Raw genomic sequence first — 13321 nt, 5'->3', positions numbered from 1 at the left:
GAACTAGACACACTCATAGATTGACAGATGGTTAGTGGCAGCCTTCTGTAAAGGGCATCTCAAGTCAGGAGAAATAGGTATCATCTATTCAGCCTCTGAAAAGGAGGACAGCTGTAAAGTACACTGAATTTTCTTTTAGGAAGATCAAAGAAAAATATATAGATGCATATTGTAGAATATTATTGGGATAAGCTGCTTAACATGGTACAAGAGCTAATTAGATAATGGAAATAAAGGTGATGAACTACATTTGTTTCTTCAGAGCTCTTAGCAACGTGTTGTTAAATGTCAGCAAATTGTGGGGCTGGTCTGTCACCAAATACCAGTGACACCTTCAGTGCACAAAAAAATAAATAAATCTGGTAATATAGCTCCCAATTCAGTAGTCAAATTCCTTCTCGTAGTCTTACATCTTGTAAAAATTTTATGTTTATTCTTGCTTTTTTCCCCTTAGCATATACATTTCCTTACTATTTTATCAAGATGATCAAAATATGTCTTTCCTAGTTTTATCTGTATCGTCTGAAATAAAAATAATATTCTTAGTAGTATGTTCATCTATATTATCGCAATCTTTCCCATCAATGATAGCAACGTTGACTTGGATGAGAGAATAGATTGAATTTAGAAATATAAGACTATTAACATTGGAAGGTCATGATTTACAATTGGGATGGCATGCCTTTTTATGGAATGGCAGAAGCAAGATGTACACTTATTTTGAAAGACATTGTGTAAGAAATGCACTACTACCAGTATGGGAGAAAATTAGAGATAAATATTATTTGAAAATACCAGTATGGTTATCAACAATGGAAATATTAATACATCCAAATATGATTAATATTAGTAACATTCTTAGATATAAAGATATTTTAACGGACAAGGGGGAATTGAAAGGGAAATAAATAAAAGAATGGGATTGATTTAGACTGGTATGCTCATATGCAAATACGAACAAAATATGAAAAAGATGTTAAACTATATGCTTTTTATTTTGAAATGACATAACTGGGTAAGATACTCACAAGAACAGACAAATACATCATTAAAAGAAACAATGATAGCTTAGGCAAAAAATAATTGGTCATTCAATTGAGTTAGACAAATGGCAGCAGTTATGGAAAGGAACTACAAATTAACAATGTCCACAGCATATAAGGAAAATCAATATAAAATGTTTTATAGATATATCACCTGAAAAACTGACAAAACTTTTTAAAGATAAATCTGCAAAATGTTGGAAATGTCATCAGTTTACCTAGACCACATTATCATATATGCATAAAACGTATCAGGAAAGACTTAATGAACTCAATCTGTATAGAGGACAGAAGGAAAAGGGGGACATGATCAAAACATTTAAATATGTTAAAGGGTTAAATAAGGTTCAGGAGAGAAGTGTTTTTAATAGGAAAGTGAACACAAGAACAAGGGGACACAATCTGAAGTTAGTTGGGGGAAAGATCAAAAGCAAAGTAAGGAAATATTATTTCACTGAAAGAGTAGTAGATCCTTGGAACAAACTTCCAGCAGACGTGGTTGGTAAATCCACAGTAACTGAATTTAAACATGCCTGGGATAAACATATATCCATCCCAAGATAAAATACAAGAAATAGTATAAGGGCAGACTAGATGGACCATGAGGTCTTTTTCTGCCGTCAGTCTTCTATGTTTCTATATGTGGTGGACATGCCCAGAAGCAAGAAATTATTGGATGAAAATTAAAACATGGTTAGAAGAAATGACACAGCAACCTACAGATTTAAAACTGGAACTATTTTAACTGGTACTTGAACTTGTCCAATTCATAAATAGGCTCCCCCGGTATCTGGTATTTATGATGGGTATAATGGTGGATAGATAAAATAGATAAAAGCTCACATAAAATTGGAAACCCCTTGTCTAAATATATATATTTTTATTTATTTTAAGAACCTAATGTTCCAGGATACGGGAGAGTTAAGTTCGCCATTACTTTCTATGCCCAAGAGAAGAGCATCAAAGAAACATGCCAACAAAGAGAACGCTGGTGCTACAGCTGCCCAGGCAGAACCCTTCGCGTTTCCTCCACCCAAGATACCTACTTGGGCCATGACTGACAAACAAGTGCTGACATCTTCCAATCATGCTGATCCACTCGAAGGTATGATTTGTAACTATAGAGAATGGATTTGAAATGAGAAACTTTGAACTGGCTGCATGGAGTATGGACTTGAGAACAAGCTACAGGCTATGCAACATGTCACGTATGTGTGATCGTCCCCTCACAAGATTTTGCTTCTGCACATACCAAGAAGCAAAAAAACTCACCAAAATTTAGTTTTAAAAAATGGTGCCGCACAAAGAAAGACAACACTGGAGATGTCATCTGCAAATTGCGCAATCAGCGGGCCACTACCAAACTACTGCAGCAAGGTGCACCGATAGGAACCCACCTCTTATATTTATATATATATATATATATGTATATGTATATATATATATATATATCACACATAATTTTGCTGATAATGAAAAGTAAGACTACTATAGATTTATATATCTATATCTATATATATATACAGGGGTACCTCTACTTAAGAACTTAATTCATTCTGTGACCAGGTTCTTAAGTAGAAAAGTTTGTAAGTAGAAGCAATTTTTCCCATAGGAATCAATGTAAAAGCAAATAATGTGTGCAAACCCATTAGGGAAAAAATGAAAGCTCGGAATTTGAGGAGGAGGAAGAAGAAGAGGAGGAGGACAGTTGCTGCCCACAGCGAAGGGAGCATTTCTTTTCTCTGGGTGCTGGCAGAGGTTTATTCCCTCTCCAAGTGCCCAGAGAAAGGGAAATGCTTTGTTCGCTCTGGACTGCCAAAACCTCCTTAAGCACCACAGAAAGGCTCCTCTGACAGCCCAGAAAAGCCCAAAATGGCTGGGATTAAAGGGGGAATGGCAGGAAACTGGGCAGGCCTTCGTGCCGCTCTCAAATTTCCTGGGAAATTTTTCCAGGCTCGGGTTCTTAAGTAGAAAATGGTTCTAAAGAAGAGGCAAAAAAATCTTGAACATCCTGTTCTTATCTAGAAAAGTTCTTAAGTAGAGGCGTTCTTAAGTAGAGGTACCACTGTACATTTACATATACATATACATACACACTGCTCAAAGAAATAAAGGGAACACTTAAACAGCACAAATAACTCCAAGTAAATCAAATTTCGGTGAAATTAACCTGTCCACTTAGGAAGCAACACTGATCGACAATCAATTTCACATGCTGTTGTGCACATTCAACTTTGTTCAGAACAAAGTATTCAATGAGAATATTTCATTCATTCAGATCTAGGATGTGTTCTTTGAGTGTTCCCTTTATATTTTTGAGCAATGTATGTATGTATCCAAAAGATGCATAAGGTTTATTTTCAGGGAAACACGATTTCAATATCAGAGTGATCAATCTTCCTGGGTGCCCCACCCCACCATTCCCAGCACGTACAAGAGGCAGCCTGCCAGCTCCTCGGTCAACATACTCTGGGGCTGCATAGCCTGCGCAGCACATATGAGTTGATTATCTTTCTAACCAGCAGACGGAGACAGAGGTTCCAGGGGAGATGCATGGGGGCAGGAAATGCGGGCAATCCTAAAAGTCTGCATGGGCTGCAAGCAAGCCGAGGCATGCAAAAACGAGACTCCCGCAGCCAGCCACCTGCTCCACCAACTCTTGGCTTTCCCGTGGGACACCAGATCACGTGCCTTCCCCCCACATGATCTGCCTCCATCTCCTGGTGGTCCGCTTTCTCCAACCGCTCTCTCCAACCCTTCTTGGCTTCCCTGAGCAGCACGTCCAGATTGCATGCCTCCATCTAACCTCTGTCTCCAGCTGCTTCTTGGGCAAGTACTCACCTTTGCTGCGCAGGCTGTGGTTGCTGCCACATGTTGTCGGCCCCCTCGCCCTCCTCTCTCGTGCTGGCCATTTCTACCCACAAATGCCCCACTCCAGGTAATGACAACCTTAACTGGGACTTATTTATTAGCACGCTAAAAATCAGGCTAGGGCTTATTTTCTGGTTAGATCTTATTTTCAGGAAAACACGGTATTTATTTCAACTTTGCTTTCTTGTAAAAAGTGCAAAATAGGTTCTTTAACCCTCTTTTCAAACCAGATTTCACCTGGTCATGTCTTCCCTCCCTTCCCTTCCATTTTTTCATGTAGTTAATTTTTAACTTATATCTTTATTCTTTTTTTTTCTAAGACCACTAATCAAAGGTCAAGTGTTCTTTGTTAACTTAAAGCTAACTTCAGCATGGGTATAAGAAGAAGTATTTATCTTTCTAAACTTACTGATTCAAACCTGAATGATTCTTCTCGCAGAGAAAAATCCAGCCGCCCAACCAATGCCAGTAAATACTCCTATTAAAGCAGATGAGCTGACAGCCGGCGTCATTAGCCCCGAGAGAAGGTAAATGTCCAGCAGTTATTCCAGTCTTAATCCTTATATTGGTAAGAAAAGTGCTTTTTGCCATGTATCAGTGCTGGCTGCGTTAAACCTGTTTAAATCCTTTCTTACATTTACCAACAAATATTAAAAGGCTGTGGGCCTTTCTTTAAAAACATTACACACTTCAGCAGTCTTGGATACATTCCTATTTTCCATAATTAAAATTCACTTTTGTGCCTCCAGAGAATTGGAGCACATATATAGTTCTCTCCCAAAATCTCAAATGACTATTGTGCAGCAAGCCCTCCTTTCCCCCCACTTTCTTTCTTTCCTTCTTTCTTTCTTTCTTTCTTTCTTTCTTTCTTTCTTTCTTTCTGGGGGGGGGTTAATTTTTTCCTCCTTCCACTTCCTGCTGTTGAAACAGAAATGGAAGATCCCTTGTTGCTCTAGGTCTGTAGTTCTCAACCTGTGGGTCGCAATCCTTTAGGGCAGTGGTTCTCAACCTGGGGGTCAAATGACCATTTCACGGGGGTTGCCTAAGACCAGTGGAAAAGACAAAATTCCCATGATGTTAGGAACTAAAGTTTCTATTCTGGCGCCTTGGAACAGATTTTTACAATCCGACCAATCAGGAATTTACAGTGGGGGTGTCCCTCTGACATTCCTGCCAATCAGCTTAGTGCTCTGTTGGGAGAATTGGCGCTAGACCTATGATTGGGGGTCACCACAACATGAGGAAGTGTATTAGAAAAGTTGAGAACCACTGCTTTAGGGATCGAACAGCGACCAGTTAGGTCCCACAGAGTTGGCCTTCTCCGGGTCCCGTCAACTAAACAATGTCGGTTGGCGGGGCCTAGGGGAAGAGCCTTCTCTGTGGCGGCCCCGACCCTTTGGAACCAACTCCCCCCAGATATCAGAGTTGCCCCCACCCTCCTAGCCTTTCGTAAGCTCCTTAAAACCCACCTCTGTTGTCAGGCATGGGGGAATTGACATGTTCCTTCTCCCTAGGCTTATAAAATTTATGTATGGTACGCTAGTGTGTATGATTGGTTTTAACTTGTGGGGTTTTTAAAATTAATTTAAATATTGGATTTGTTGTACATTGTGTTGCTGTTGCTGTGAGCCGCCCCGAGTCTGCGGAGAGGGGCGGCATACAAATCTGATTAAACTTAAACTTAAACTTAAACTTTTACAGTGGTTGCCTAAAACCTTCCGAAAACACATATTTCCGATGGTTTTAGGAACAGAGACATCGCTCCTCTATCTGTCTCCAGGTGGGTCCACCCACATATAAATAGACTACTACAAAAAAAACCCCAACCCTGTACCATGGGAACTTTTGAGTATGCGCAGAAGCCAAATTTCCGGCACCAAGCATGCATCACAATCTTGTTTTTGCCTTTTGTTTTACATTTTGTTTTTAAAAATTCAGCACTGTGCATGTGTGTGTGTGCAAAGTGCACGCACGGCCGTAAGGCACAACCACACAGCGCAGGAGGAAATGAACCAGGGTGCAGGGTGTCCAGCAAACCTGGAAAACAGGGAAGTCAGGGAATTATCAGGGAATTCATGAAAAAAAAAAGGAATAAATCGGGGGGGGGGGGACCAAATTGCATTAAAATGTTTAAAAGTCAGGGGAAAATCATGTTTAAAAAACAGATCGTGCTGCCTGGCAGAGTCAAGCAAAAATGAGCATAACTGTGGCAATGCTTTGCTTCCTCAGCTACCGATATTTCTCCATGGCTTAGCCATTTGGTATGACGTCATCTACGACCACGCCTTAACTAGATTGCAAATTACAGGAAAATGTCAGGGAAATATCAGGGAATTAAAAATGCTTTCCCCCGGAACACCCTGTCATCCCTGAGTTATAATAATTTTATTATTTTATGGGTGGGGGTCACCACAACATGAGGAACTGTGTTAAAGGGTCACGGCTTTAGGAAGGTTGAGAACCACTGCTCTAGGTGAAGTGAGCAGCCTTAAATCTACTCACCTGTGTGCTGTCTCTCCTTATGACAGGTGCCATTCAGTGGAGCTGGAGTTAAATCAGATGCACCTGGAAAGTGGCCAAAAAAGAAAAGGAGCCAAAATGTTTGGGAGCCTTGAAAGGGGCTTGGATAAAATGATCACAATGCTTACCCCTAGTAAAAGGAAAGGTTCCGCTAAAGAAGGCCCGAGGAAGTTAAAGGTATGTTCGGCAGTCAGACTAATTCAGGTGGAATGGATTGTAGGGATCAAGGGAAACAATTGATACCCAATCCTTGTTTTGGCTGCAGATCCCCAAATATGAAACCGGCTCTTCAAGAGAAATGAGCCGTTTTATCTCATATTAAGACCCATAAGACCCATCTCACTGCTGACACACAATCTTTAAGAAATACAATCAAATGGTTTCTTGTATCTTAGGTTAGCTAGCTTGAAGGACATTTGATCCTTGATCCCAACCTTTGCAGAATTGCAGGCTTGGAGTAACTGCCAGATAACGGATTAAGCATACTCTGCATATAATACACAGGGCAAAGTTGCCTTGTTTTCCAAAGGTTTTCCCAAGATGCCTCTAACCGAAAATAACTGTTTTTCATGCAGACGGTAGCTTTAAGCGTTTTCATTGCTGAAAGGCAGAATTTGGAGTACAAAATGCTGATTTAAGGTCAAATGTGTTGTGCTTGCTTATTTTTTATTATTATTATTTTTATTTTCACCTCCTGAAAGAATGCAGGAAATGATCTGGCTTCTCAACAAAGTTAGGGATAATTGTTTATTGCCTCGCATACAAAAAGCAGTATACCCCAATATATTCCAGTATAATACCCCAGTATTCCTAATACTCTATTTTGATTTTATCCTGTTAAGTTGGCTTCTAAGGGGCATTTACCTGGCACTATGGAAACAGATTGCTGGTCTCAATAGATTTTTTTTTAATTTGATCCAATTCAAATGCATTTATATTTTCAGGTTCCTAATTTAAATGCAGGCATGTTATCTCGGAAGGATTTTCCGAGTTAGTTTGATCTCAATATTCAGCGCATAAGAACCCATATGTATATGTAAAGTGACAGAATATCTTGCTCTGGGAAATAATCCTTTTCTTTGTTAAATACTTTTTTCTTGTAGGCTCACTACAATGTGACATTGACGAACTTAATAAATCCAGATGAGTTGCTACAGGAAATAATTGCTGTCCTTCCCAAAAAACAAGTTGAATATGTACAGAAAGGGTAAGTAGGGTAAATATTCTTGAGTTCTGCCCATGATGGTGATAGCTTGTTGGAGATTGCTTATGCTTCATGTCGGATTTTTCAGAAAAGAAATATTGCCTGAAATATCAGCATTCCAGGTCTGAAGCTGCTCGCTTTGTCTTGTGTATGGCAGATAGAAACAATCAGTTATGGCTTTCTTGTGTCTTAGTGATGTTTATAGGTTTTTTTCAAGAGAGTTGAATCATTAAATCTTCCCGAAAATAAAAACTCAAGAGTTCTTTTTAAAAAAAAAGATTTTATGGTGAGTAGCTTTCACTTTTGCTTCTTTTTGTTTTACCCAGGTATAAACTGAAGTGTCAGACGCAGTCAGACTATGGCAAAGTGACAATGCAGTTTGAATTGGAGATTTGCCAGCTAAGCAAACCTGAAGTCATGGGCATTAGAAGGCAACGGTTGAAGGGCGATGCCTGGGTCTACAAAAGACTAGTGGAAGACATCCTGTCGAGCTGCAAGTTTTAGACCTCCTAGTTTATTATGAATATACAGACAGTTTTTATCTATCCCATTTTAACCCGTTAAGTGTATTTTGTTTTAAATCGAAATGCTTTTGTCAATAAATGTGGCCTGCCATGTCTTTGTCTTTCACTTTGTCCTTTTTATGCATTGATGTGATTGATGTGATTTCTCTCTCTCTGTGGATGACCTTGGCGATCGAGAGGAAGAAATGCTGCCTAGGAAACAATCAGAGGGGCAGGAACTCCAAGAGACTAAATCACAATGGTGAACCTATGGCGCATGTGCCACAGGTGGCGCGTGGAGCCATATTTGAGGGGAGGTGTGCTGTTGCCCTATGTCAAGGTAGGCAAAGATGGCTCTTCTATGTATGACTTGTGGACTTCAACTCCCAGAATTCCTGAGGTAGCATGATTGGCTTAGGAATTCTGGAAGTTGAAGTCCACAAGTCATAGAAGAGCCAACTTTGCCTACCCCTGCCCTATGTCATCTCCAGTGTGCATGCATACGCTGGACAGCTGATTTTTGGCCTCCCTTTTGGCCATTTTTACTCTCCCCGGGCTTCAGGAAAGCCTCATGAACCTGGGGGGACGGCAAGAAATGGCCCTGGGGTGGATTCCTCCCATTTAGGACCAGTTCGCCGGAACCAGTAGCGATCTGTTAGTGATGTCACAATGGCGTCACAGATCCGGTTTGGTTGATGCCAGTCCATGGACGCTGCCATCTTTAAAAAAAAAATGCAAATTTTTTACTGTTTGGAGGTTTTTTCCTCTGCTGCTGCTTGAAAAGGGGCTCTCCCACTCACCCCTGGGTTTATACTTACCTTTATTCCTTTGCCCAAAGAAGAGCTGATCAGCTCGGTTGTTTTTTGGGTGCTGATTATAGTTGCTGAGCATGCACGGAACCAGAATTGCATGAGTTGATGCAAGCTTGTTATACTTGCGCACGCAAAACATCACAATGCGAACTGGTGGCGAAAGTAAGTGGAGCCTACTCCTGCAACGGCCCAACTGGAAGTTCGTTTCCATAATTCTGGTTGGGTCGTTTTTCATTCTCCCCAGGCTTCAGGAGGCTTTCCTGAACCCTGGGAGAATTAAAATCAGCCCAACAGGCCTACCAGAAGTCCGGATACTTTAGTGAGGCCTGTGTGCATGTGCGGGGACAACCCCCACCTTCCTTGCCTTTCGTAAACTCCTTAAAACCCACCTCTGTCGTCAAGCGTGGGGGAACTGAGACATCTCCACCTGCCTATGTAGTTTTTATTTATTTTATTTTTATTTTATTAATAGAGTTGAAAGGGACCGTTAGGTCATCGAGTCCAACCCCCTGCCTGAGCAGGAAACCCTACAGCACCCCAGCCAAATGGAAGTCCAATCTCCTCTTGAAGGTGTCCAGAGTTGGGGAGTTCACCACCTCCCCTGGCAGGCAGTTCCATTGGTTGATCGCTCTGACCGTCAGGAAGTTCTTCCTTATTTCCAGGTTGAATCTCTCCTTGGTCAGCTTCCAACCATTGATATGAGTGTATGTATGTTTTTTATATTGGGGTTCCTTGCTTTTTAGACTTTTTTAATGTACTATTGTTATTTTAGATTCTAATTATTAGATTTGTCATATATTGTTTTTATCACTGTTGTGAGCCACCCAGAGTCTGCGGAGAGGGGTGGCATACAAATCTAATAAATAATAATAATAATAATAATAATAATAATAATAATAATAATAATAATTGTATTCGTGTGCATGCATGGCGGGAGGGCATTGCATTATGCACGTTCATGCGTGCTATCATGTGCGCACCATTGTGGTACCCAATCCAAAAATGTTTTGCCATCACTTGGCTAAATGGTCAGACAAAGAAACGTAGGAGGGATCTTTCCCTAATGCATCAAGCAGTTAAAAGTGGCAGCAGGAAGTTGGCACCTTTATCCTTGCAAGAGCCTGTTAATGTAACCTTACAATAAAGCAGAATTGGTTAATCTAGTCTTGTTTCCTGCCTGGCTTACCTGGGAGGGCTGACGTTGATCTTGCTCATCCGTAAGCACAAACTTCCAGCCACGATGTTTAACTGCTTGACCTGTTTGAGCAGATCCTTCTTAAGTTTCTTTCTCTGACCCTTATGCCACTGAGGGCTCCTGCCTCCCTTGTCTGATTGTTTCCAAGGCATTATCACAAGGACTCTTTCCCCAAGGTCATCCGCACATCCCACTACACTCTGGGAATTTGCAATTTAGCAAATCAACAAATTCTCAGATTACTATTTTTGTAATTACATGTTGCCAGCAACCAGGATTTTGGGAGCAGGGGGAATAATAATGGTCTAATCCCAAATACCTTACTTCATCAGCCAATAGACATGATTTACAGTTCAAATTAATTAGTATCGGTGCTTAAACGTAACGTGACGTTTGTGTGCTGTTTTCATTTGCATTCATTTACTAATAACACAGTGTCACGTTGTTTATGACAATACTAATTGTTATGTCATAAATCCCAACATTTGAAATGCCTGCCTTATACTGTTCCATCTGTTTCCTTATAATTGGATATGGTCTCCAAGCTTCAGACTGGCTGGTAGTAATAGCTACTAATATCTATAACAAGCACTTGTTTAAAACTTTTGTTTGTGTTTTCTAATTATTATAATTTTTTTTGCTGCATGATATGCCTACGTTTCATTTTTAATCTTCCCTTTCTCTTAAATGTTCTTGTCAAAGTACCATATACAGTATACCTGCAAATAAGCCCATTCACAGATAAGTTGATCCTCAATGTTTTATAAAATGTGCTACCTAGGATAAGCCGATCCTTGAAAAATGTTGCATGTTTTAATTTTCACAATGACTATCCATGCATGATGTATTTGTCCACGGTGTTCGGCAAAAAGATAGAGAGGATGGTCTTATCAGCAAGTATATATAGCTACTTTAAAAAGTATTATTATATATACTCATGGAATAAGCCTATCCACCAATGTGCCAATTTAGGTATGTGTGTGTATTGGCATCTAAAATTCTCTGCTTATCCACCAACATGCAGTATGTGGTAGTTATTATCAAAGATTGATTTACTTTGCATCTTTGATCATCATCTCAAGCAAATCTTTAAATGTTCAAAGGCTGGGTTGGGTGGACCTCACATACGCTTGTATATTGTGGAAGGCTGCTTGCTTTCATGCTTGGTTTGAAACTAGCTATCACTTTTGAAAGCCAAACGTTGCTCTACTAAAGCTTTTCTTATCCAATTCATATAAAACATCCTGTATCCTTGGATAATGGTGGTATTTGTGTACTCTTGCATGTGTTATTACCCTACAGCTGGATAGCTTTATTCCATTTCTGTTGCCATTTAATTCTGAATAATTGGGCCTATTCTAGATACCTCCACCCGGTTCGTAATCTTCCAACATGAAGAACTATTTCATCCCAATGCAGTAGACCTGTTCTTAACAACTGTTTGGTCCTGCTGATAACAAATGCACGCAACCTCTGCTTGTGATATAAAAAAAAAAAGCCATATATTCTGGGATTCTGCCTTCCCGCCTCTCCCCTTTTCCTCTTTTAAACTAAAAACAAGCAGAGGATAATTGATTCAAGTTATCTTACACGCTCTGATGTGTGAAATAGGCTCCTTTTCCCCCCAGTTATGGTGCTGATTTCTTATGCCTAATATTCCCGGGTAGAAAACAAATTACTGCACTAAAGGAATAATCAGATGATCAAAATGCCTGCTTCTCTGTGTCTGAACCAGCTGAGTTGGGGGGCAGCCAGGGCCCCCAAGCCATTGCCTTTGAAAACGAGATTGGTTCCTCTCTTAAGTGTTTCCTGTTGCGATGCTGAATTTCAACCTTTGGACAGTGTCTTTGTTTGCAGCCTGGACATTTTTCTCCCCCCCTGAAAGATAGTAACAGGCTTTCTCACACACTGTAGTTGCGTGAAGCTTTACAACAATGCTGCATTTCAAGAACATTTATTATCTTGCTCCTCCACTGATTTGCATGGGGTTATGGAACGGTTAGCTTGCCTTGGGTTTTTTTTTCCCCCTGTTAAAATGGGCGGATAAGAAATTTAATACACAATAATATACCAGCCATCCTGCACGTCTCCATCTTAACGAGCTCTGTCTAACAAGCTAGAAAGAATAAAATACAATTGATTGCAGTCACATCGTCCAGTTCAAGTAATGGTTTTAAATTTATCAACCCATTTAGTCAATGAAAGTGCAATGAGTAATTACCAGATAATCTGCTGTATTTGTCTGAAAGGAAGATTAATTTTTTCCCAAATTATTTACCCTTAAATGGAAAGCTTATCTTGGGTTTGCTGAGAATATGCTAATTAAGGCTGGGGAGGTACTGTATCTCCCCCCCCTCTAATCTTTGGGGAGGGAGGGAAAAGAGCATTTATTTTAAATTCAGGGTTTTGTTCAAGTAAATGTGGATTTAACTTGGCTGCCCTTTTTTCATCTAAAGGCTTGAAATGACAGCAGAAGATCTCATGTCCCAAAGGCTATTTTAGATAGACAGTGGACTTGGGCAAACCCCTTGGGGCATTATTTCTTTTAGAGAACGCAAGCCTCCCTGGCCCCCACCCTGAATGCAGGACCTTCTCCTCCAATGGCCCCGTTTCCTCTCTTAATTGTTTTGCTGCCTTTTCTGGGCTCCCAAAGTCTTGTTAGGCATTGCATCAGACTTATCTATGTAATTTCACTGAATTATTTTGAAAACACCTTTATTATCTACAGCAACTTTCCATGAAAAGGAGGGTTATCATTTAATTGAACCAACCACCCATCCCTCAGTTCCCTAGTTCTTTTCAAGCCTCCATATTTTGCATTCTCCCTAAACTTTAGTGTTTCCGTCCTCTGCTATTCCACCCCCACCTTCAAAAGAAAGCAATGGCAAATTAAATGGGCTCAGGTGGTAAATAGGCAAACTCATGTCAAACAAGTTTGACAGGATAGCAGTGTTCCCATTTTTGAGGGACTGCAACAAAGAAGAGGAGGTCAACCTATTTTCCAAAGCACCAGAAGGCAAGATGGATGAAAATGAATCAAGGAGAGAACCAGTCTAGAACTAAGAAACAGTTACAACAATTAATCAGTGGAAACATTTGCTTCTAGAAGTTGTGGGTACTCACCCTCACTGGAAGCTTTTATAAAGACACTGCACAGCCATTTGTCTGAAATA

General features: G+C 40.2%; 1 protein-coding gene across 5 annotated transcripts in view; it reads left to right on the top strand.

Annotated features, from left to right (window-relative positions):
* MELK (maternal embryonic leucine zipper kinase) overlaps nt 1-8257 on the top strand; it is a 44584-nt gene extending 36327 nt beyond the window's left edge. For all 5 annotated transcript variants that reach the window (XM_070742271.1, XM_070742272.1, XM_070742273.1 and 2 more), the window contains exons 14-18: nt 1938-2148; nt 4354-4441; nt 6443-6611; nt 7538-7641; nt 7965-8257. In XM_070742271.1, the coding sequence (XP_070598372.1) occupies nt 1938-2148; nt 4354-4441; nt 6443-6611; nt 7538-7641; nt 7965-8142 (750 nt within the window). In that variant the 3' untranslated portion in view covers nt 8143-8257. The remainder of the gene's footprint in view (nt 1-1937; nt 2149-4353; nt 4442-6442; nt 6612-7537; nt 7642-7964) is intronic.
* Nucleotides 8258-13321: the final 5064 nt, after the last annotated feature.

Source organism: Erythrolamprus reginae, chromosome 2 (assembly GCF_031021105.1).
Source record: "Erythrolamprus reginae isolate rEryReg1 chromosome 2, rEryReg1.hap1, whole genome shotgun sequence".
Taxonomy (NCBI): Eukaryota; Metazoa; Chordata; class Lepidosauria; order Squamata; family Dipsadidae; genus Erythrolamprus; species Erythrolamprus reginae.
Note: the sequence above shows the minus strand (reverse complement) of the source record. Positions and strands in the feature narration are given on the sequence as shown.